At 45.8% G+C, this 24,899-nt stretch overlaps 1 protein-coding gene and 1 long non-coding RNA gene across 3 annotated transcripts in view; one reads left to right on the top strand and one right to left on the bottom strand.

Moving 5' to 3' along the window:
• The window catches only part of CREB3L1 (cAMP responsive element binding protein 3 like 1), a 115,972-nt gene that overhangs the window by 43,627 nt on the left and 47,446 nt on the right, over window positions 1-24,899 (top strand). Inside the window, exon 1 of one of the 2 annotated variants that reach the window (XM_045016426.1) lies at window positions 12,458-12,981. The exons of the other annotated variant lie outside the window; for it this stretch is intronic. Within the exon in view, the coding sequence (XP_044872361.1) occupies window positions 12,874-12,981 (108 nt within the window). The 5' untranslated portion in view covers window positions 12,458-12,873. Of the gene's footprint in view, window positions 1-12,457; window positions 12,982-24,899 lie in introns of those variants that run through there. 2 annotated transcript variants of the gene reach the window in all.
• LOC123370156 lies at window positions 2,117-8,604 on the bottom strand. The gene is made up of 3 exons (XR_006579297.1): window positions 8,391-8,604; window positions 4,193-4,333; window positions 2,117-2,187 (listed from the first exon to the last, which is right to left on the bottom strand). It is a non-coding gene; the product is annotated as an uncharacterized LOC123370156 (long non-coding RNA).

Genomic DNA, 24,899 nt, shown 5'->3' with positions numbered 1-24,899 from the left:
CTAATATTCTATTCACTTTTCCCTGCTCTTCCTGCTGATCTGAGCAAATGGGAAAATAAGCACAATTTGTGCATAGACATTCTTCTGACACACATAGATGCTTCTAGCACACATAAACACACCTGTACACCTAGCACACTGTCTGAGCTCAATAACTAAAGAGTATGTGTACACTCACAGACACAGAAAAGGAAGCTTACACAGTGACAGCTCTGCATATTTGCACGCACGACACACACAACACAATTTATTCCTTGTCTGAAGTGCTGCCGTAGATTTATGAACACTCTAATCTCATAACTCTTTCTTCTTCTTCTGGTTGTAGCAGAAAGGTGAGATATGAGCGATTCTTTAATCTTTGCCCTTCCCCAGTGCTTCCAGGTGGATAGGAACAGGTGTTGTGTACCTGGCAGGGGGACAGAATGGACAAGGAAGCAGGAAATGGAAAGCAGTTGAATCCGGTTGCAGGGAAAACTGTGTTTAAACCAGTAGTTGAAAGAAAATGAGAAAGTGTGCAGATTTCTTAGATGAGGCAGGACTGAGGGATAAAGAGGGGAAAGATAGGTTCAAGCATCTTCAGATCTCGCCTCAAAAGACATTTTTGCTGCAAGATTTTTCAGTGGTTGCTCATCCTCCATCTTGCCTTATTCACACTTGTCAAATCAACCTCACAAACAAAAAACAAACTAAAAGCCCTGGTTGCATGAAGGTTCAATCCTTACCACAACATCTGGTGTGTCTTATGTGCAGAAAAGGTCATCTTTGGCCTGCTCTGCTCCTGTACCTCACTTGGGCTGACATTCTTCCCTCACTTATGCCCTGTGCAGCTCCATTTTCCTTAGAGGGATTGTATGGGGTATAAGCAGGGCTGTCCTTACCCATACGCAAAGTACGCAGCTGTGTAGGGCAGCAGGAAATTTGGGGCAGGAAGTGGAGCGACCCGACCCCCACCCGTTCTGCGCTGCCGGCTCGTGCTGGGTGGTGATTTCCCCCCACCCCCTCAAGCCTGCTCCTGCCCCACCTGTGGATGCCTGGGGATGCCCCCACCCAGTGTGGGGGGGGGGGGCTGCATAGGGCACCAAAATGGCTAGAGACAGCCCTGTGTATAAGAGAGGATAAAAGTGGGTCCTTAGATCATAAACCCCACAGAACAAGGACTGTCTTGTCTGCCTTTATGTTCTGCATTGCTGTGAGCAAACTGTCATCATTCGACAAATAATAAATAATAAGCCAGAAAATAAAGGGGGAGGAACAAAAGCAGAAAGAGCAAGAAATATCAAATCCAAAGGACACACTGAAGTTTGCATCCAATAGACTCAGTAGAACCTTATAGGCTATGAAGAAAATGTGTAACAGAAGCTAGCAGTTCAGTTTATATGAACATCCAAGCTGGATAACTAAACAGGTCAAGTGATATTTTCAGCCATGCTTGAAGCCAAAACTCCATGATATGGTGGCAATCCCAAAAAGCCAGTCTAACCATCCTGAATCCCCCACAAACAGTTCTAACTGCATGAATCATCATAAAACTGGCGATCTAGGCTTAAAAAGAATGGTGACTCCAGCCCAAACAGTCCCTTCTATATTAAAGCAGTATATACACAGAGAAACATGAAATCAATGGTATCTGCAATTCACCCCACATTCCTCAAAAAACGCTCCACCTCTATAGGACTACTGGACACCTTACCTCCGTCCTGGAGAAACAGTTTCTGTTTTGTAGGATGTAAAGTGGAAAAGATGTTTCTAAAATGGTCTAAATTCCTGTATACAAATTTAAAGTCACTGAGACTAACTCTCCACTGTCATGCATCTTGAGTCATCATGTACACCTGTGTAGAGTGAATGGGTGTAAAATGCTACCATGCTGGAATTATTCTACTCCCCCTTTCTACAGGTATAAATTACACTACATTATCATATAAGCCAAAGGAGAATCAGGACAACTGTGTTTTTCAATCACAGATGTAGAGAAATCCAGAAAGATTAGGATCCTTTTTATTATCAAGAACCCTTTGCTAATTCCAATAAGCAAAGAAACAGGTGATGTTTCTGTCTTCAGACCCTCCAAGAAGGAGAGCCAGGGAGTCAAAGGAAAATGTACATTTGTCAAAATTCTTCATCATCACAGCTTATAAACAGGTGGCACCTTGAATAAAATGTCCTCTGGGGAAGGTAGGTTCTGTGCTATGGAATTAAATAGAAAATTAAAACCCATCTATAGCATTCAATAGGATGTTTCCATAAACCTAGAGAAAGGAGACCATTCTCTGTTAAATTCCATAGGTTTTTAGAGTAACGTCTATCAATAGATCCCCTATTGGTTTAATTTCCTTTAATGGCACAGGTTTCCATAAAGGGAGATTTCTGCCATTTTATCTGAAATTATCCATATAGGACTGTGTTGTCTTTACCTTTGTCTGGGTATGAGATATTGCAGAAATATGGCATTTTGTGTGGACTTTTTTTTAATTGGTCTATGACCCTATAAAGAGTCAGCCTTCCTGGACCATGGTGTGGCAGAATAGGCTAAGTATAAAGGGGTAAGTTGAATATAATGCTTGGGAGCTCTGAGCACTGTGACCTAGACAGTCTCATGTTACCATGTGACATCTTCCGTCACCCCCAATTATCTTGTTTATGTCTTTCTGTATAATACAAAACTCCTGGGTTGAACTCGGGTTGCAGAAATACCTCCCTCATTGGGCATAAAGAGTTTGATTGTGCATACCCTTTGAAGTCAATGGCAACATTTACATTGGGCTGTAGCCTGTATCCACTGAGGTCAAAGTGAGAAGGATGTTATGTGACCTTTTCAAAACCCTATGGTTGTGGCTATGGTAGCTCTCTCCTGGATATAGCATAGTGATGTCACAGCACAAGCACTAGTGAGGAAGGTTCAATATGATCATTCATCACATGTTTATAACAGTACTGTCAACAGGAGAATATGAGCTTAGAACATTTATGTTTTAGAAAAAAAGTGTAAATACAAAGCAGGATCTTTGAGCTGGCAGACTTCGTTTTCTGAGATATTTTTAATCTCCAGGATGGAGAAGTCCCTGTTTGAAAGTGCCAAAGTGTTTTTCCTTTGCAATTCAGACAAACAAGTTGGTTTACTTTGCTTGACCTTTAATGAAAACACGCCTACCTAGTTAATGCAAACACTAGCTCTACCTCACATCCTCCCTTATTGTGTGTAAAGGGTGATCAGAGTTCAGATCCTGTAAGGAGATTTCCTTAAGTTAAACTTGGGTGAGACACTAAATCAGGGAGGCTTTATGTAATTCAAAGTAATTTTTTTTTAAATTAGTGGGGTGAATTTTAGTGCTTACAAAAGTGAAACTAATATTAGTAGGGCCCTACCAAATTCACAGCCATGAAAATCACATCACCGACCATGAAATCTGGTCTCTTGTGTGCTTTTACCCTATAATATGCAGATTTCACAGAGGAGACCAGCATTTCTCAAATTGGGGGTCTTGACCTAAAAGGGAGTTGGGGGGCCCACAAAGTTATTTTAGGGGGTCATGGTATTGCCACCCTTACTTCTGTGCTGCCTTCAGAGCTGGGTGGCTGGAGCTGTTGGCCCACTAGCAGCAGCGCAGAAGTAAAGAGTGGCAACCATACCATGGCATTCGTGCTTCTGTGATGCTGCTGGTGGTGGCTCTGCCTTCAGAGCTGGGAATCCAGCCAGCAGCTGCCAACTCCCCAGCTGCCCAGCTCTGAAGGCAGCACCGCTGCCAGCAGCAGTGCAGAAATAAGGGTAGCAGTACCGCAACCTCCCCCCAACCTTGTGACCCCCCTCTCCAACTCCTTTTTGGGTCAGGACCTCTAAAATTACAACACTGTGAAATTTCAGATTTAAATAGCTGAAATCATTAAATTTACAATTTTTAAAATCCTATGACCGTGAAATTGACCAAAATGGACCATGAATGTGGGTAGGGCCCTAAGTATTAGGCTAGTGAGGACAGGTACTGTGCAAGCTTCCCCTATTATAGTTCTACCAATGCACCTCAGTTCTGACCCTAGCACTTACTGCTGTTTCAGCTCTCAGTTCTGCTACCACCACCATCCCTAGTTCCACTTTTGCACATTACCCCCTGAACAACCCTAATCCTTAGAGGGAAGGGTAGGGGGAAGAGAGTCCTCTGCCTAGAAAGCTAGGAGAAAAGGGCTCCACTCTTACCTTCCTGAGGAAGCTGGAAATATCTTCTCTCCTCTCGCAGTGGTAGGAGTTTCTCTATGGCTCCTCTCACCTTCTTCACAGGGGCACCCACTTACTCCCAGAAGACTGACACATCTATTTCCTCAGCACTTCTGGGGCTGCCTAAAAGAATGAGGAGCAGTCCAGTGACAAGCCATTTCCTCTGCCTAGATGCTGGCAGAGTGAACTAAGCACCAATCAGTGTGTTTCTCCAGTATACCTGGCAGGATGGGCACTGCATGAGCAGACCTCTAACACCATCAAGAAGGGGCTCTTTCATCAAAGTGTAATGTAGCTATACTGGTCCATGTCCAGCAGGGGCACCATTTAAGATTTTGGTGGAGGGTGGGGGGCAACTTTAACTGTGATTCCAAGGGCTACTTAGGCACCTGAAAACTCCAGGGTGTTTTTTTTTGCAGATAACTTAGAAATTAGCTGACAGGAGCACTTTATCTAATTCCTATATATGAAAAAGAAGATTTTATAAATATTAGACCCACTCAGCTCTAATACTAACATGTTCTCACATCTTGTGTCAAGTCACTTAACACTGGTTAGGTTTAAAATTTTAATGTATATTCTTTGTTACTAAATCTTGTATACAACAACTGAAACAACTGTAGAAAAATCTAGATTACTTTCTATCACTTTTTTGCAGTTTACCAAGCTTGGAATAGATCATTTAACTTTGGAAACATCCTACTAGAGCAAGGCGCCATGAGGTTATACTGCAGCTGCCTGGGGATCTAGAGGTGTTAATAGACTAGAAACTAACCTTAAACAGGAGTGAAGCTGACACTTTCAAGTCATTTTAAAATATTGCCAATCCCAAATGTTCAAAAATCATGAATCAGGCTCACCAAAAATCATGAGATTGGCTTTAAAATCATGAGATTTATGTAAAAATAACAGATTTGGGGTTCTTTTTATTTGCCTTCAGCTTTTTGAGCCTTTAGGGTGCACTTGGGTCACATTTTGAAGCTTTCTCCACAGCCATGAGGGCTAGAAACTTAATTTTTCTTTAAGAATGAAGGTTGAAATCATCACATATCCACTTGGCTCCAGGAGCTGGTGCTTTAAGGAAAACAATGATCATGAATCAGAGGGGTAGCCGTGTTAGTCTGGTTCTGTAAAAGCAGCAAAGAATCCTGTGGCACCTTATAGACTAACAGACGTTTTGCAGCATGAGCTTTCGTGGGTGAATACCCACTTCTTCGGATGCGAGACTCATGACAATCACTAGAGTTGGCAACACTGCTTACACTTCTGTTTAAAGGCTAGTTACTTTCCAGAAGGCTCTTAAACACACTTCAGTGATTGAGTTGCAGTTCTCACAGGAGAATATTTAAAACCAAACACCAAGAAAATTCTATATTTTAAAGTTGAGAAAAAAATTGACACTTCTGAGGTATATCAGGGCCACTGAAGGCAGGAAAGGAAAATAACCAGGCACAGGAGCTCTGGACAGGTCTTCCTTTAGAAAGAAAGTTGGAGGGTCAAATCTTCTAGTCCTTAATCAAGTAAAACTTCTATTGCCATCAGTACCTCCACTCATAGATATAAACATCACATTGACAATGTGATAACATGTGTGGTAAATAATTATACACTTCATACTTAAATATCTGAGCCATCTTATCCAGAGTTACACATCTTATATGCATTGGCTCAGGGACTGGATTTTCTGGCATATTCTGAACAGTGCTGGGCACACATGGTGCCCAGTGAATAATGCAAATTATGACAATAATCGTCAACTTTATGGGCTCTGTGGATGCAGTTTCTGTTCTTTGTTCTGGAATTTGCCTGAATACAGCTGACACCCTAAGAATTTGAGGCATAAACACATCTGATACTTATGACACTTTCTCATTCCTTTCTTTTTCTCAAACTCAGAACAAAAAATGACTAAACAAAATGGTTGTCAGTTAAAATGTAAAATTGCACAGTAGCCATTGTTGTACACCCCAGCGTGGTGCAGAACCTGCCACCCCTTGGGAATTAAGTGGTCTCCTCTAATCTGACTCTCATTCCTAACCCTTCTAACCTCTGTGCTGCTTTTCATGCTGTCAACCATGACATCCATCCTGGGACTGTTTGCTGGAGTCTCAGAGAACTGGCTGCCTTGGTTTTGCTCCAATCTATCAGAGTCCTCTTTTTTTGCAGCATGCAACAGAGAGAGAATGACTGGTCTGCTGGATAAGGAGCTACCTCTGAAAGACCTGGGTTCTATTCCCCACCCCCATGGAGTTCCTGTCTGGCCCCAGGCCAATGCTTTAAGGATAGAATTTCAAAGGTTTCTAGGCACCCAAAGATGCAGCTAGATATCTAGTGGGGTTTACAAAGCACCAAACCTTCTAAGTGCATTTGAAAATCTCACTAGGTGCCTGAATACCTTTGAAAATCTGGCCTTTAGTCTGTGTGTGCCTTGTACCCCATTGGTACAATGGGGATAACAGCACTGCTCTACCTCGCCAAGGGGCTGTGAGGAGAAATAGGTTAGACGTTGTGAGGCGCAGTCTCAGATACCCTAGTGATGGGGCCACATAAGTACCACAGGTAGAATGGGATCTTCTGTATACACTACTAGCCCTTCCCTGGGTTTGACCTCTTCTTTTCACCTATGCCTCCAAATCGCCCCCTTTTCTGTATGTAACCTAGGCTCACTGCTTTGCTGTATTTTTTATGAATTCTTGCCTCAATTCCCCCCCCCCCCATGTTCTCTCTAAAACAACCCTTCACAGAGGGATTCCTCTTTTACAGGCTAAACTTCCATATCCTTAATTTAATCACCAGCCCCTTTTTATCTTAATCACCCTGCCTCTCTTTGTAAATAAAATACTGACTCCCTGCCGCAGGGGCACCTCTCCTCTGCAGAACTCACATTCCACGCTAATGCTGTGCTGTAGTTAAGAGCTCCACCTGGGAGCTGGCACTCTTCCTGTATGAAACTCTGGGGGGGAGGGGGCTTCTGCCCTCCCCTGCCCCCCCTAATTGGGGCCATTGATGTCCAGCCCTCCAGCCCCCAAAAGAGAGCTGGCTCTGAGATGGTTCTGTTACCAGGACCTACGGGCTCAGACAGGGAGTGTAAGGTTCTTGTTTTGTTCCCAGTGTCTCCTTGCAGTGGGTAAGAAGTGCATCACTGTGGACATTGCAAGGTTCCTCCCATGTTAAACAATTAGTCCCAAATACCATCCGTCCCTGATGTGAGTGGCTAGCTGAAAGTCTCTGGAACCATGGCCCAACTTTCTGCTGGCTGGTCTGTGTCTATGATTCCCATTTACAGTAAGGCCACTTTACACCTCATGGACAGCAGAAAGGGATTGGTAAAGTGAGAGCAAATTTAATTTAAGTGGCCTGAGGCCCTAGTTTACACTATGCGTGCAGAGGGTTTGCATGTGGGGGCTAGTGTGAGGGGCAGCCTCAGGTCAGTCTCTAGGGCTGTAGCATTAGCCCTGAGACCTGGGTGGAATCAAGAAAAGAGTGTGCATATGAAGCTTCAGTTGTGGATGAAATCTCAAAGTCTGACACAAACTCAGGCCTTCCAGGTGTCACCAAAGTGCATATCCCCTTCTGGTGAGTTTGGCCTTTTTAAGTTACTCTTGTCATTGGAAGTCACCAGCCAGGTTTCTTTTGGGAGTAATGTACCTTGATTCTCTCTGCAGAATTTGTTTCCCTGACTGTAAGCGTCCACTGTTGGGGTTCGCCCCACTCTGGGGTGGCTGGGAGCCAGGCCGCCTCACTACACGAGTCCGGTGCACTGGTGAATGAGCCTGGTGGGGCAGGGAACAGCCAGGAGCTCAGGCCCTCAGGCAGGGGCTGAGCCAATAGTCTAGTATTGGAAGCCCAGGCCCTAGGTCAGGGCAGGGCAGCAAACCACAGTTCAGGGCTCAGACCCTCAGGCAGGGGCTGAGCAAACAGTTAGCAGTTCAAGCCCAGGCTCCTGGGCCTGAGCCTTGGGGCGAGGGGGAGACTGCCACCCGTGAGTGGGGTGGCAGGGGGGACGCAGACCCACCCACTCCTCTGCGTCCCAGCCCGGGGCCCTAACAGCAGCAGGCAGCCTGCTGCTGTGTCAGTGGGGATCCTGGCTGCAACACACTGACATTGGCTCTGGGTGTGCTGCAGCCAGACTAGGGTCGGCTGCCCCCGGGCTACTTCCGACCTCCCGCTTTACCGGTACCTCTGTCTCAGCGGCGTCTTCCACAGCGTCCCACACCATGGGCTCCTCGGGATACTGAGCGAGGGGTAAACTGGGCAGCTCCTCGGGGTCCGTTTGTACTGGCCAGCTTAGGGGCTCTTCCAGCATCTGGTCGGCATCTAGTCTTTGCAGGTATGGCCAGTCCTCGGGTCGGTGGCAGGAGTTTCCCCAGCAGGAGCTAGGGCATCAGCATTTGGCCTCTCCGGCGGCCAGGCAGCTTCTGAGCCCTGGGGCTGGACTTATATACTTCCTGCCCTGCGCCTTGACCTCTGGGGGGCGGGCGCAGGCTCCAGTGACTCCGCCCACTTTGGCGTCCGTAAGGACTCGCCCCTCTCTGGGGCGGCTGAGACATTGATAAAGGGAGAGCCTTTGTGGAAGTCAGGATTCCTCAGGCTACTCTGGCTGAGCCATGAGGGTAGGGATGGAGAGATACCAGCGCTTCTTCGACAGGATTATTCTAAGAGGTTTTCCTGAGTGTTCATTGGCGTGAAGATCAGAGAGGACAGGGATAAATCCTATTTATTTGAAGCCATATAATCTTCCTGAAGCTCTTAAATGGTGCCTGAATCTTTAATTACAGAACTGCAAGATGGGCTGCTGCAAACAGGCCCACCTGCACTGACTTTTGCTGAGGGTAATTGGCAGTAAGATCCACTTACATGCTTTCATTTTACCTTCAAAAATTTAACTCTCTAAAGACGTATCTTCTATTTGACTTTCCTCCCCAAGGATACTTCAGTACCTACTGATACAGTCACTGGATTTCTGTCTGCAGAAGCCAGTGATGACACTGAACCTGCTAAAGGAAAGGTTTCTTTTTCAGTTCATCAAACTGTATCCATAGAGCTAGCTTCAGCATTTTACTTTACTCAGCTGTAACACAAGGAACTTACAGGCCTGAATCCTGTAAGGCATTAGCTTAAGAAGTTGACTTAAAACTTTACGGCCTATGAACTTTAGCACAGATAAGTGGCCCAACACTGACCCTCAGTTTTGGGGAATTGGGAACATTGTACTTGGGGGCAGGGGAGGGTCAGAACAAAATGATACCAAGTAACCACATGAACACTGAGCTGATACTAGGCTTGAATATTTTAGGATAAAATGTTGGCTGATGCTTAACCATGAACTTGCCTTGGCAATTAATTGAGGTATATGATAATTAGTTGAAATCATTAATATATATTAATCTTTCAGACAGGGATACCCCAACATAATTAGGGTGAGGAGGTTAAATATGGAGAAAGGAGGCTGAGTATTTGTATGAGTATTCATGACAGCCCTTAGCCCCTATAATAGGCCAGACCACCATGTAAAAGGGAGATTCGTTTGGCATTTCAGAGACAAAGCAGGATCTTTGTCTCTTACCATCAGATCCCCAAGGAAAGATGTGACTATGTATGAGGAATGGTACAAGAGACTGCTTTAATAATGTATTTTTGCTTTCTTTTTACATGTTTGAAGTGTGTGTGTCTTTGCTAATTGTGCTAACAGAAGTGGTTAAAGGTTTGCTTTGCCCTCAGTGTAGGTTTCATCATTGTGCACACTGGGTTCCCCCCCAGATATAGAATCATAGAAGATATGAGTTGGAAGAGACTTCAGGAGGTCATCTAGTCCAACCCCCTGCTCAAAGCAGGACCAACCGCAACTCAATCATCCCAGACAGGGCTTTGTCAAGCTGGGCCTTAAAAACCTCTAAGGATGGAGATTCCACCACCTCCCTAGGTAACCCATTCCAGTGCTTCACCACCCTCCTTGTGAAATAGATTTTCCTAATATCAAACCCAGACCTCCCTCACTGCACCTTGAGACCATTGCTCCTTGTTCTGTCATTTGCCACCACTGAGAACAGCCTATCCCCATCCTCTTTGGAACCCCCCTTCAGGTAGTTAAAGGCTGCTATCAAATCCCCCCTCACCCTTCTCTTCTGCAGACTAAATAAACCCAGTTCCCTCAGCCTCGCATCATAAGTCATGTGTCCCAGCCCCCTAATCATTTCCATTGCCCTCCGCTGGACTCTCTCAAATCTGTCCATTCTTTCTGTAGTGGGGGGTCCAAAACTGGATACAATACTGCAGATGTGGCCTCACCAGTGCCGAATAGAGGGGAATAATCACTTCCCTCAATCTGCTGGCAATTCGCCTACTAATGCAGCCCAATATGCTGTTAGCCTTCTTGGCAAGGATACACTATTGACTCATATCCAGCTGAGCGACTAGCCCCGGCCTGTAATCACCAGGTCCTTTTCTGCAGAACTGCTGCTTAGCCAGTCGGTCCCCAGCCTGTAGCAGTGCATGGGATTCTTCCATCCTAAGTGCAGGACTCTTCACTTGTCCTTGCTGAACCTCATCAGGTTTCTTTTGGCCCAATCCTCCAATTTGTCTAGGTCACTCTGGACCCTATCCCTACCCTCCAGCATATCTACCTCTCCCCCCAACTTAGTGTCATCTGCGAACTTGCTAAGGGTGCAATCCGTCCCATCATCCAGATCATTAATGAAGATGTTGAACAAAACGGGCCCCAGGAACGACCCCTGCGGCACTCTGCTTGATACCGGCTGCCAACTAGACAGTGAGCCGTTGATCACTACCCATTGAGCCCGACGATCTAGCCAGCTTTCTATCCACCTTATAGTCCATTCATCCAATCCATACTTCTCAACCACTGCTTTCCCCTTATCCACATAGCCAGTTATCTCATTATAGAAGGCAATCAGGTTGGTCAGGCATGACTTGCCCTTGGTGAATGCATGTTGACTGTTCCTGATCACCTTCCTCTCTTCCATATTGACCTTGATAACTTTGCTTCTGTTGTACTTGATTCTGGGCCTAGGACCCAACAGTCCCCCAGCTCTTTAAATTGGTAATTAATTGGAAATCAATAACCACTAAAGAATTTGGCAACAAAACTGAAATTATGGTCCTCAGATGCAGGGCCTCTTAATCAATTTACTTCATCCCAGAAAATCATCTTCATATGTTCTAGGTCAAAGGTAGCCAAACCATGGCTCATGAGCCACATGCAGCTCTTTTACAGTTAAGGTGCCTGCTGGGGCTTGGGGCTTCAGCAGGAGCAGGGCTGAAGCTCAGAGCCCTGGCAGGCACCTACCACAGAGCCGAAGCCCCAACAGGTGAGCCCCCACTCTTGAACTTCTGAAGATTGTCGCATGCAGCTCAGAGAGTCAGTAAGTTTGGCCACCCCTGTTCTAGGTACTGAAGAGAATACCTAGAACATAGGGTGCTGGAAATTCACTAGGTGGTACTCTTTCTTCTAAGTCAGTAGTGTACCAACGCCATACAATGGTAGGGAACATTGTACTGCAGCAAGTGGTGAAACTCAGTGTGGGGGAGGGATAGCTCAGTGCTAAACCCAGGGTTGTGAGTTCAGTCCTTGAGGGGGCCATTTAGGGATCTGGGGCAAAAATCTGTCTGGGGATTGGCCCTGCTTTGAGCCAGGAGGTTGGACTAGATGACCTCCTGAGGTCCCTTCCAACCCTGACATTCTATGATTCCCAGGGAGTACTGAGCGCAGTGCTGCAGAGGTTGACTTTGGTATGATATAGAAGACTATGGTTCTGATCACATGTGGTCATCAAGAATTCCATGTCAATTCTTGTAAGAGTCATCGGGTTGTCCAGGAGAAATTCTAGAATGTGCAGGGGACACACATGCACATAGGGCAGCTGCAAAATGCTGAGCGACTAGCCCCGGCCTGTCACCCCTGCCTGTAATGGTCTTTCACAGCATTCTCCCTCTTACATCTCCCCACATCGTCTCTTCTGTCTGTGGTTGCCCCGGAGCTGCATGAGTCCCGATGACTGTTCAGATCTGCCGTGAGTTCTGTTCCCTGCCCTGGGTTGCGTCCATTCTCCTGAGCTGTCAGTGCAAGAGCAAGGGAGGAGCAATGCATTGCACCAGAGCTTCCTTAAGAGGCTGTTCCAGGAGGGGAGTTATGCCTCGCGCCCTCGTTAATATTCATGAGCTGGGGGGCGTGATGTTCAGGCCGGCCAGGCGGCTGAGCCTGGGGATTCTCTGCGGAGTGTGAAAGTGACAGCTGGGCAGAGGGGAGTCCCGGAGGAGTACGCCGCCCCTCCTGCCTCCTGCACAGCCCCAGGCGGCAGCCCGGGCCCCCGCACGCTCCCGCGGGGTTCGGATCCTGCCCAGCCCCAGGCGCGGCCCCCGGGCCCCCGTCCTCAGCCGCCGCGGGGCCCCCGGCTGCCCCCGCCGCCCCGGGGAGCCCCTCTGCCCCCGTGCCCTATGGATTGCAGCCGTCCCGTGGGAGGAGGAGCCATGCCCCGTGGGGGCCCGGGGCCCTGCCATCGGCTGCGCCGGGCAGCGCTGGAGTAACCCCGAGCCTCGGATCGGCGGAGGGAGCGAGGGACGCCCGGGATCCGGCCCGCCGCGCTGGCGGGAAGGCGGCTCTGCCCCTCACCCAACCCTGCTCCGGCGGGGCGCTGCCCGGCACCATGGACAGTATCCTGGAGCCCTTCCCCTCCGAGCGCCTCTTCCCCGGGGGCGGCTCCGGCTTCCTGGACCTGGGCGACCTGAACGAAGCGGATTTCCTCAGCAATGTGGTAAGGGAGCCGGGGTGGGCGGGGGGCGCTTGGGCTCGTCCTGGGGTGCCCCGGGCTCCCCTCCAAACGGCGCCTAGTCGTGCCGCTGCTCGGGGAATTCCCGCCTGTCCGCCGGGCAGGGAAGCGTGAGCCTGGGCAGCGCAGCGCCCGTTTCCCTGAACCTGGCTCCAGCACTGAGCGCCCCAAGGCCAGTGCTGCCCATGGCCCTGCAAAGCTCAGCCGGCCTGAGACCCCTCTCACTGAGAGTCCCCTACAGCTGTACCCCCCTCCCCCCACACACTGGCAGACACTCCTGCGACTCCTCTAGGGATCAGCCTCCCCTTTGGCAAGACTGTTGCCAGTTTTTTAAACCACGTCTAATGGGAATTCCGCAGCGGGTCCTGGCACTTTGTTCCGTTGCTTAACTAACTCTTCCCACTCTAGCGGTACTGGAGACACTAAAGTTAGGGAGCAGCAGGCCCTTCTGTTGGAAACCTCTACTTTCCCTTGCTAACAGCTTTTTGTAAAATGACATTTGGGGGGTGAAACATCTGTTGCTTGGCTAACACAGTTGTGACTTACTGGGGGCGGGATCTATTCAGCTGATTCCCAGTGTGTAAAAACAGTGTATTCACCTTTAAGAAAATTGTCCAGACTTTGTGCACTCACATGTACAGTTGGTCCATTTTAAAACTTCAAACTAGGATGTTGTTCCAAATGAGGAGTGAGAGTTTTGTGTTTGTGAGCAAATTTAGCTTTGAACTAGTATGAATATTGCTGTCCCTCTGCCAAGCAGTAGAGGACTTCTGGGGCTTTTCAGGTCACCTTCCCAGTGGAGGATAAATCAGTGACACAGAATTTGGGTATATTCTAAGTGTAACTTGTTTTAGTTACACATACATCAGTCCTGGAGCAGAGATGGTCACAAGCAGCATGCAGCTAATCCCTTCTTTCAATAATCTCACCCCAAGTCCCCCCCCCCTTCAAGGGTGCACCTCTGTCTCTGATTGGAGTAAATTCTTGAGGCAAAGGGTATGTCTACATGACAGTCAGTGGGTGATGGCAGAACATGTAGACATGTCTAAGCTAGCTTTGCTCTAGCTAGCTCAGTCAGTAGCAGTGAATCCCAGCAGCAAGGGCTGTACAACCCCTCCCAGGACTCTGGTGACACATTCAAGTGGCTAGCCTGTACTGCTGCAACTTCACTGTACATTAGTTCAGCTAATTAGATCAAATCTAGCACCGCTATGTTTACATGTGCTGAAGTCACACTTCTATTTGCAGTGTAGACATACCCATAGGAAAGAGCAAAATCTTCTACTCCTTGCACTGCTCCCCCTACTGAGAACCTTTGCATGGCAAAACTAACACACACAGCAGGTCTTCTCAAGACTGAACATTTGCTCACACCCTAAGGCCTGGTCTACATACTTTTGAAAGTTTGACTGGTGTAACTATTTCAGTCATGGGTATGATTATTTTTCCAGAAATAGTAATACTAGTAAAAGCCCTAGTATGGATGTAGTTATATTAGTATAAAAGTATCTTACAGCAAATTAGGTTATTCTTATATAAAAATAATCTGTACCATTATATGCATTCTTATGTCTCTATAACTGGATCCGCACAAGGGGAGTTGTATAAATTAGACAAGGCCTAAGAAAAATAACTTGGAAGACTGTACATACCAACACCACCCTGTGATACCTGCCATGACACTATATTTAAAAATGTGTACTGACCATATTCAGTATGTTACTTTCCTGACTGATTAAATTCCATTTCTGCTCTAACGGTGACTGCAAAACTGGCATGAAAGGTCTCCATGTGCATTATTTCTCAGTGACTCTAGATTTATTGCACTCAGTTGACAAGTAAAAGCTTTTTTTTCTTTCGCACCACAGACTCCCCTGGGGATCTGAGACTCTTTGTTCTTGTGCATGATCAACTATAAAGATTTTGTAATCTTAATTCAGATAACAAATCTGTTGATGATACCGGAGCCTGAATGTACTGTAATCCAATTCACCCTCTGTGTAGTGGCTCTGCAGGGATAACAGCCAGAAAAAGGAGTAAAGATGAACTTTAGTAAATCCAGCAAATCTTACTGTGATAATGATGGGAAGGGGTCTGTAAAGTAAGGAGGTCTTATTTTTACATAATCGCTTTCCAATGTATTGCACTTAAAATCAAAGCGCTATGGTTGCATGATAATTCTTAAAACCATCAACGATTTCACTTCAGAGTACGACGAGGTTCAACATGGAGACCCTTCCATGTATTGTTCAGCAAATGTAGTTTCCTCTAAAGAGGTTGGACACTGTTAGGATATTGTGTTCACCATCAACCTCTTCCTGAAACAGTAACCTTCCTTAGTTAATCGTCTTGTCACTTAAGCAGTAGTTTATAACTCCTTTATTTAAGGATGTTACAAGCTGAAATAATGGGATCATAGGTCTAAGTGCATCTTGGAATTAATAAATTAATGTGATTGAAAAGGGATGCTTGAAAGAGAACAGTGTTATTGGTTGGAGTCTGACTGATATCTAGTTTAAAAAGCATAAACAGGGCTGGGTTTAATCAGTGCTTGGATGAGTGAACTCCAAGGGGAAAGGTGTCTATGGAAAATGCTCCTTTTGTTCATCAAGATGAGTATATTACTAATGACAGCAAAAACAGATTCTCCTTCAGCTTTCTAGGTCACTTACTGCTTTTGAACACAGAGGAGTTTGTTCAGTGTTTTCACTGGCAATGACTGTTTATTAATAAGGTTAATCCTTCATGTGATGTTTGCTCATTGCAATAACCTTTCTGAATTCTGCAGTGTCCACACCAGGCTTTGGCATTTTTCATTATTCTTTTCAGAATACATGTACTCACTCCTTGTTTTAACAGAGCGATGGCTGAGGGAGCTCTCACTCTCTCTCAGCCCTCCTCAGTATCAAGCTTCTCAGCTCTATGATTCTGAGACTGGGCCTTCAGGCTCCAGCACCCCATTTCTCACTCTGTGCTCTTCAGTGTGTTCAGACTTCTGGTGATACTTCTCCCCCTTCAGGAAGCATGCACCCAGTAAGCATTTGTTTTTAAAAGGCTGCCTTGTGTCAGTTAGAATACAGAATCTGAGGGGCAGCATGGAACAGCCAAGCCAAGACAGTGTATTGGCAGAAGCAACTGTCCCAATATTCCATGCTCCCCTGCAATTTCCTTTGGTCTCTCTCACTGTGTGGGTACGACTAGGCTGCACTCAGAGGTGTGATTGCAGAATATGTAAACATACCAGAGCTAGTTTTAATCTAGCTAGTTTGGGTACCAATAGTAGTGACACTGCAGCGGCATGGATTTCAGCATGGACTCGCTTCCGAGTAAGTACCCAGGGACTTGGGCAGGCTTGTATAGCCCACATTGCAGCCCATATTGCTGTTGGTACCCAAGCTTGCAAGACTAAAGATAGCATGGGTGTGTTTACTCATGCTGCAATCACACACCTCAATTGCAGAGCAGACATACTCTGTATCTGCACCCACATGCTAAAAATCCAGTCTGTTCACACCTCAGGTTCCTTGTCTCCAGCCACACGGTATTCATGTTTCAGCTTCCTTGGTTGCCACTCATTAAAACTTGTGTTTGATTATTGAGGCTTCCATTGTCTACCCATATGCAGACAGACTTTGATAGTGCATCCACACACCAGCCTCCTGCTGGCTACCTCAGTTTCCCTTTCACTCAGGCTCCTCAATAACTCCACCAAAGCTTGTGTCCAATAACATCACCTCTTCTTGTTGTCTTGTTATTAACATACAACAAAATCTCTTCTACCCAAGTCTTACACAGAGCACAGCCCCTCTTCCCTGGAGGCTGTCTCCAAGTTTCCAAGCTGGGCACAGCATCTGAGCCTTTCCCAGGCTCTGCTTAGCATTGGGCAGGTCAATAAAAATATATGATCTTTATCCTGCTTAGAATTGGGCTTGTCAAGAAATAGTTCTGTGACCCCAGTGGAGATGTAGTAGATATGGAGAGACATTGGCGGAAGGAATGCATTTAAATAAAAAAACGTTCCCAGATTTTCCTTTGGCTCAGTCACTTTGTTCCGCCAGCTCCTCTTCTTGGACATTCCCTTGCAGCTGATCCAGAGACGTCTGAGAAGCATCAGTGGAATAGGGCAGTTAACCCAGCATTGGCAGCCCTCAATGGAACACAATAGTACAGTTCCTTATGATCAGAAATCAAAAGGAAGAAAGTAAAGACACTTCTCCACTGTTGATATTTTCAAAGATATTTATATGGCCCCAGTTACTGTAGTCTGAGTATCTCACAATCTTTAATGTATTTATCCTCACAATACCTCTATGAGGTAGGGAAATGCTATTGTTCCCATTTTACAGATGGGGTGAGTGGCAGAGAGAGGCTAACTGACTTGCCCATGGTCACTTAGGAAGACTACGGCCATATAGGGAATCGCACCCAGGTCTTGCAAATTCTGGGCTTGTTACCCACACTTTCTAGGGCACCCCACCTTTACTCTTCTGTGGGCTCAAGGGGTAACCAAGTTAATTTAGGCATCCCCACCCTTTCCCAGTTCCTAGGGCTCCAGGTGAAAGGCATCCACCAATACCTATTTCCTAGGATTCACGGCCACCCATACTCAGTTCCTAGGACTCAGGGCGTATTCTTCTGAGGGTTTTGAGGGCCTTTTATCAGTGAAAGTGCCTTACCCAGTAATATTCTTAACCTCTATTTGTTAACAGTTACCAAAACAGAATGCATATGCTAAGCAGACAGTGCTCACCACTGCCAATAAGGCAAACAAAGTTTTCCTGGTGGCCAGTCAGGATCAGGTTATCTGGAGCTCCTCCAGCTTCTGCCTGATATGATTGGCAGGGTGTTGAGTCTGGCAGCTCTGATCCTGGGCTGTGTCCTGGAGGTAGGTTCCAAAGAACTTCCTTTTGAACCCCAATTTATGTAGTGAAACTTGAGTCCTGCTTAGCTATACCTTAACCAATCATTTTAAACTAAAGTACTGCAAAATAATTCTTTGACCAATCCTAACATATTGCAAAACAATCCTTTAACTAATCGTATCCCATCCCCTTAGTTGATTTAGATCTTGCAAAATTAGTTATGTGACCGAAACAATCGAAGAATCAGACAGAAACCATACAGATAAACAATAAAGAAGTAGGGACCTATAGAGGAGCGGACTCACCCCTGCAGCACCTCCTGCTGGTGACTTTCAGGAATTAGCTCATTCCAGCTCCAGAGCACCCTCTGCAGGCCAATGATCCACCTGTCCTCTGGCCCCATGTCCCTCCCTGGACCCCAGTGCCCTTTTACCTGGGGTGCTGACCCCTGGCAGTAACCCCTCAGTCTTAGGGTCTCCCCTCCCCAGGGAACCGCCACCCACTATTCCCACCTTGCCTCAGTATAAGGCTACTGCCAGTCATCATCTAGTCCCATGCCCTGGGGCAGACTGCAGTATCAGCCTACTCATCACTGGCAAGGAGGGTTTGGACCTGCTGCCTTGGCCTACCCCTGGGCTGCCCTCTGCAACCCACAGTACCTGTTAGCCCAATGTTAGGCCACAGCCTGGGGCTTTCCAGGCTGGAGCTCCCCAGCTCCTCAGCCTGTCCCCAGCCCTGCTCCACTCAGGTGCTTTGTGTCTAGCTCCCTGCAGCCAGACCCTTCTCCCTCTACAGGCAGAGAGACACTCTCTGGGCCTCTGGCTTACTGCCTCTTATAGGGGCCAGCTGGGCCTGATTGGGGCATGGCCACAGCTGAGCCTACTTTCCCCAATCAGCCCAGGCTTCTTGCCCCAGCCACAGCCCTCTCCTGGGCTGTTTCAAGCCTTTCAGGGCAGGAGCAGGGGACCACCCTGCTACAGGACCATGAAGGCAAAACAATAGAGAAGTATAGATTTCACAATCACAACTCTTAATAAGTGATTCCTTGCCCGACAGAATGCCATCAAACAAAGTTTTCTTGAGATGTTTAAAGATCTGTTTCTTTATCTGGTGATGGTGGGTACTATTAGGACAGGAGCACCTTCTTAACAGCACAATATTTCATTGTTTTAATGCACTTTAGATGGAATGTGAGGATGTGACTTTCTGCCTTGTAGCTCATGGCTGCTGCTGTCCTAATGTGGCTGCAGAAAAAGGCCTTAGACTTTACAGACTAGCAGTCTAACCACTGGACTATCATTCTCCTCTGTGGCATAAGGTACCTCCTGAGCCTACAACAATGTCACTTTGTAGCCTTAAACTGAAAATCAACATTTATTTTTTGGCAGTGGGGAGATATGACCTTTCTTTAGAACAGGGGTCGGCAACCTTTCAGAAGTGGTGTGCCAAGTCCTCATTCATTCACTCTCGTTTAAGGTTTCGCGTGCCAGTAATACATTTTAATGTTTTTAGAAGGTCTCTTTCTATAAGTCGATAATATATAACTAAACTATTGTTGTATGTAAAGTAAATAAGGTTTTTAAAATGTTTAAGAAGCTTCATTTAAAATTAAATAACATGCAGAGCCCCCCGGACCAGTGGCCAGGACCCAGGCACTGTGAGTGCCACTGAAAATCAGCTCGCGTGCCGCCTTCGGCACCCGTGCCATAGGTTGCCTATCCCTGCTTTAGAAGGTCTCATCATCTGTTGAGTGGTGGAGGGTTGTGTATACCTAACACATTCTGAAGGAAACTAAGAACTCTTTGTCAGGAACACTTGAGAAACGTCATCCTGGAAACAGCATACTCTCCTACTAGACAACTTCTGGCATGTGGGTTGGGATCAGCTGGACAATCTAATCTCAGCCACCATCCTCATGTCCTGAGGAGATCCCTGTAATCATGGTGGCATGCCACAGTTGATGGTTATGGTAGTGCCTGACTGCTGCTGTTCAGAGGCAGACAAGAAGAGAGGGCCTTGGGCCATGTTTGCAGAGAGCTAGACATCAGAAAGAGGAATAAAAGAGAGAGACATAAACGTGCATCTGAGTGGGGAGAAACAGGAAGGGATTATGTGAAAATGTTTGCAAAGTAAATATATTAAGCAACGAGCAAAGGGTGGAAGCTTCCTGTAACGTGTGCTGAAGTCATTGGTTACACAGGCCGATCCAGAAGAGCACGTCAGCAGCAGCAGCAATTGTGAATCAGAAACTGCAAGATAGTAGCTCTGCAGATGTTGGGGAAGGTGTCTAAATTACTGTACCTAGAAATGCACTTTGGACAGATCTGTCAGAAAATTGCTGTCTCCTGAGACATGCCCAGCAGTCAGTGCTGCTGGCAGTTTTGGTGGAGGCAGGAGGACCTTGCTGTAATAGATCAGGTGAGAGCATCAGAATATGGAAAACCTCCCAGATTGTAAATCAACTAATTTTACCCCCACCCTCAAGAGTCCTGCTAGGAACATGGCTTGATTCACTTAGATTCAAAGGATGACTCATCTTCTGAGAAACATATGTGAGGGATTCTTGGCCCCTTCCTTTCTCCAGTAGATGAAAGCCTGGTTGCTAAATAGCAAGATAAGCCACTGGTGCTGGTCTTCACTACACACACTACATACCCAAAGGAAGGAAGTAAATCACATGCTTCAAATGCCTATTTTCCTTTTTGATTCTCAGCTTCCATTGTCATGGTGCTTGGGGTTTCCCCCCTCAGGCTCTGGCCTTGGTGCTGAATACACCTGAAGGCTGGTCTTTGGTGCAACCTCAGATTGCTGTTTTGTTTTTGGTGGTGGGGAGAGGGGATGCTGGGGGAATACTATCTGGTGGGTAAGAAAATACCCAACCAGCATTTTTACAGATAGTTGATAGGTCAGGATACTTGATTATCCTTGGGGGAATTTCAGAGTTTAATGGTGCTCATGGGTAGGAGACACCTTCAGGTTCTCAGGCATGTTAGGACACCTGAATTATTATTATTTTATTTATTTGTATTACCATAGTACCTAGGAGCCCCGGGCATGGACCAGGCCCCCATTGTGCTAGGTGCTGTACAAACACAGAGCAAAAATACAGTCCCTGTTCCAGGGAAATTACAATCTAACTATCCGTCAAAAGACAACATGGATACAGATGGACCAATAGAGGAGTCCTAGTAAACAATACAGCCCAGTATTGTCGCATGAAGGTCTCTGCACAATAACAGCTATTGTCAAATTTTATGTGGGTGTCACAGCAAAGGAAAGTTTTGAGGAGGGATTTGAAGGTGGATAATAAGGTAGAGTCTGAAGCATGTGGACAGCATGATGAAAGCCCCAAGGTGCTTGTCTGACAATTTAACAAGTGAGCACTAGAGGCTGGCATTATGGACCTACCAGAGGTATGTGTCAACACTTGATAGTGAATGAGAGAAGGTAGGTAGGGTGGGGATTGACTGTGAAGGCCCTTGGCAGTGAATACAAGCAGCTTATGTTTGAAGCGATAGAGAAGGGAGAGCTAGTGGAGGGATTTAAAGAGATAGATGACATACTCATGAATAGTGAGTGGGTTCTAAATACCCATAGGGTATTGTGGTGTTATACACAGACACTAGGTTGGTTACAATATCTATTTACCATGGTGTATCTTGGTTGTATTCTGAAAGACTGGAACAGGATCCATTTCTAGTAGCAGCTTGGTTTCAGCAAGTGGAAAAAGGAATAATAAATGGATTTCTCTCCCAAACAGGCTCTTAAAGTGGAGTCCTGGGGAGAGTGACTTTATAATAACAGTCCACCTTTGGCTATAAATCTTCCCCTATGAATCATGTGTTGTCTCTGAGAAGGGTATAACTCTGGGCTCCACGTGATCACTTCATGTTTCCAAACCATCTCTTTGTATGTAGGGAATCCTTATAATACCAATGGAGATGAGGGAATTTAATTTAATCTATGAAGTTGGTCCCAGGGTAACAACATGACAGGTTTCCCCTCACAGCCAGGTGGTGAAGACTGTGTTTTGGTGTAAAGGTGATTGTAATTCTTCTCAAGATTTATTTATTTTGGTACAACTTAGAAAATAGATTATTCCAATTATTAAAATCTGTGCATTCTGCCCACACTACTTGGATTGCAACAACTCAGGCCCACTAGCTGACTCTACTATTGGAAAGTCCACTTCAGGAACCAAGATGGAACTAAAAAAATCACCCTGATTATACCGTTTGCTGTTGTGTTGATGTTGAGGAACAGATAGCTGATGGGAGGAAAGCTCATTGCCAACTGTGATCTCAGTTCTAATAAGCTAAGAAGAGTCATATCTAGTCATTCCTTGGATAGCAGACTATCTAGGAAAACCCAGGCACTGCAAGAAGTGGTGATGAGGACTCACTAGTAGCCATCCTTCCTTGAGAGATAGCACTGGGTTAGTTCCCAAGCAGTAGAGGCACCATCTTTTCGATCAGAGGTAGAATGGAGATTCTGAATACCTATTGCAATTAAAGATCCCATGGCACTTTTTATAGGAGTCAGGGTTGTTAGTCCTGGTCTCCAGGCCAAATTCAATCTCGGGTAATTATATTGCACCAACCTAAACTCCCACTGCAGTTTCAATTAAACACAATATTCTTCTTTGCTCACTGATCTAATTTTTGGATAATGTTTGTACATGTTATTTACTATTAATATTAATAATAATATGTATTTTTTGGTGTGCAGTTAAACAGCAGCTGCTTCCTACCCCAGAGGTGGCAGCACTGGTGGGTGAAGTGACTCCTATATATATTTTTTTGTTTATATGCACTTTGATATTCATTGGGTGAATGGTATAGAAACTATATATGATTTGTTTTAGGCTTGTGTGATGGAAGAGAGCTGAGTATCAGAGGGGTAGCCGTGTTAGTCTGGATCTGTAAAAGCAGCAAAGAATCCTGTGGCACCTTATAGACTAACAGACGTTTTGCAGCATGAGCTTTTGTGGGTGAATACCCACTTCGTCAGATGCAAGTAGTGGAAATTTCCAGGGGCAGATATATATATGCAAGCAAGAAGCAAGCTGGTGACTCTCAGGATCTCCTTTTTTGTTCCTGTATGGGAAGCTCACATAAGGCCTGGTAAAAATAGGACTGAATGGTTAGGTGCTTTCTTGGCTTAGTATGTCTACCATTGCATGGTTTGTATTTGCTCTCAGAGCAGGAAAAGCTAGAGCAGGGAGTGGGAACCTTAGTGCAATGCCAGAATAGGAGGTGACTGCAGGTAGTGCACTGAAAGGCAGGCTGTGTGTTTCAATCCAGTTGCTTTCCATGTACCCACCATGCAATGTTTACATCTGTCTAGTTATTCCTGGCTGCTCTAGAAAACAAACTTCCGTTTCTCTCCTGCTGCAAGGAAGAAGAGTTTGAAAAGTCCTTTCTCTCATTCATGATGCTCATGAACCCACCTGACTATCCCCTCTCCTTTTTTCTTTATGGTCTCCTGTATTCCCTTACCCTCTCTCTCCTTTTTTCTCCTTCCTCCTTTTCTCACCCTTTCTGTTGCTAAATCTCTCATTATCTGTCTGCCTTCATAATCCTATGGACTTTTTCTGGCCTGGTCAGTGTCAAAGTGAAAAGGTGCTTGAGGTAGGTCTTCTCTACACACCAGACAAGGTCACATGGAGGGTTTGAATGCGTGTACTATGATACATGCTGTCCAGTAACCTCTCCCTGTTCATCTCTCTCTCTCTGGGCTGTGATGAACCCTATGTCCTTCTAAGGTTGCATGAGTCACACTATCTCAAACAGTGATGACACTTGTATTAGGTAAGCCTGACTTAAACTTGGTCATTTTCCTAGAACAAATAGAAAGTAACATCTTTAGTTTGATGATCAAGCTCCTGTTCAACAGGAGTGTTATCATTCACTTGGTGGCAGAGGTAGCACTATACATACATTTTGTATCAGTTACGAGGTATATTGCATAGGAGGGAGGTGGCTAGTACATTCTTTTTTGGTGCTTATAGATAAGTTGTCAGGGGTCCTTCTGCAGTGTGAGCTTCCTTACTCTGATGCCCAGTGGAATTCTAGCAGGGTAAGCTTCCTCACTGCAGTGCCTACTAGAAATCTAGCAGGATACATTTACTCTCTTGGTACCCACTGGAATTCATTTCTAGCAGGATAAGCTTCCTCACTGCAATGCTGCTGGAATTCTTGCATGGTGAGCTTCTACCTATGTCAACATGTCCCCACCAGCCAATATGCAGAGAGTCCTTGATCCTCCTGGATTTCCACTGTTAGTGATACTCCTTTTCCTAGTAGAGCTTTTTCAGAAAGAAATATTGTATGGAGAGTTTGAGTGCACATACTATGACACATGAAAAAGGCTGTTCTGAGGCATGAGCAGAGCTGAATAAAGAAGAGGTCAATGTTTGTGGGTGCATTTCATTGTTAGTTAAGTTTTGCATTCAGAATGGCTTAATGGAATCTAGATGGTAAATTAATGACACCCAAAGGAGAGAGGGAGGGAGGACAGGCAAGTGCTTTTGGCTGAGCTAACAGCTGCCCCAGGGAAGGAACTGAAAGATAAGCAGTTTAGTTGAAGGGAAATAAGCTATGACATTTTTAAAGAATGTTGATGGAACACTTTTTTTCAAAGCCTTTTTCAGTCTCTCTATCTCAAAGTTCTTGGCATAGTAATTAGATCATCTCTGAACTCTCTCTGTTGTTTTCATGCTAATATGGTGACATGGGAGTTGGTGAGGTGCTGTGAGGTGCAATTTACTTGCCAATTGAACTGAGCTGGTAAAGGTCAGTGGTCCTGTGAATGGGCCATTAGCCCAGGGAGTTAGGAGACCTGTGTTCTATTCTCAGCTCTGTTAGTTACTTGGTGTGTGATCTTGGGTAGGTTAATTAAGGAGGATGATAATACTTATTCATATTTGTGCAGTGCTTTGCAATCTATGGATGAAATGGGCTACATAAATGTTGGGCATTATAAACTGTGGTTGGTTTCTGCCAGGTGCATAAGACCTCAAATATTCTGCAGGCTGTATTT

This window comes from Mauremys mutica, chromosome 4, assembly GCF_020497125.1.
Source record: "Mauremys mutica isolate MM-2020 ecotype Southern chromosome 4, ASM2049712v1, whole genome shotgun sequence".
Classification (NCBI taxonomy): Eukaryota; Metazoa; Chordata; order Testudines; family Geoemydidae; genus Mauremys; species Mauremys mutica.
The sequence above is the reverse complement of the archived record's forward strand: the minus strand, read 5'-3'. Positions and strand labels throughout refer to the sequence as shown.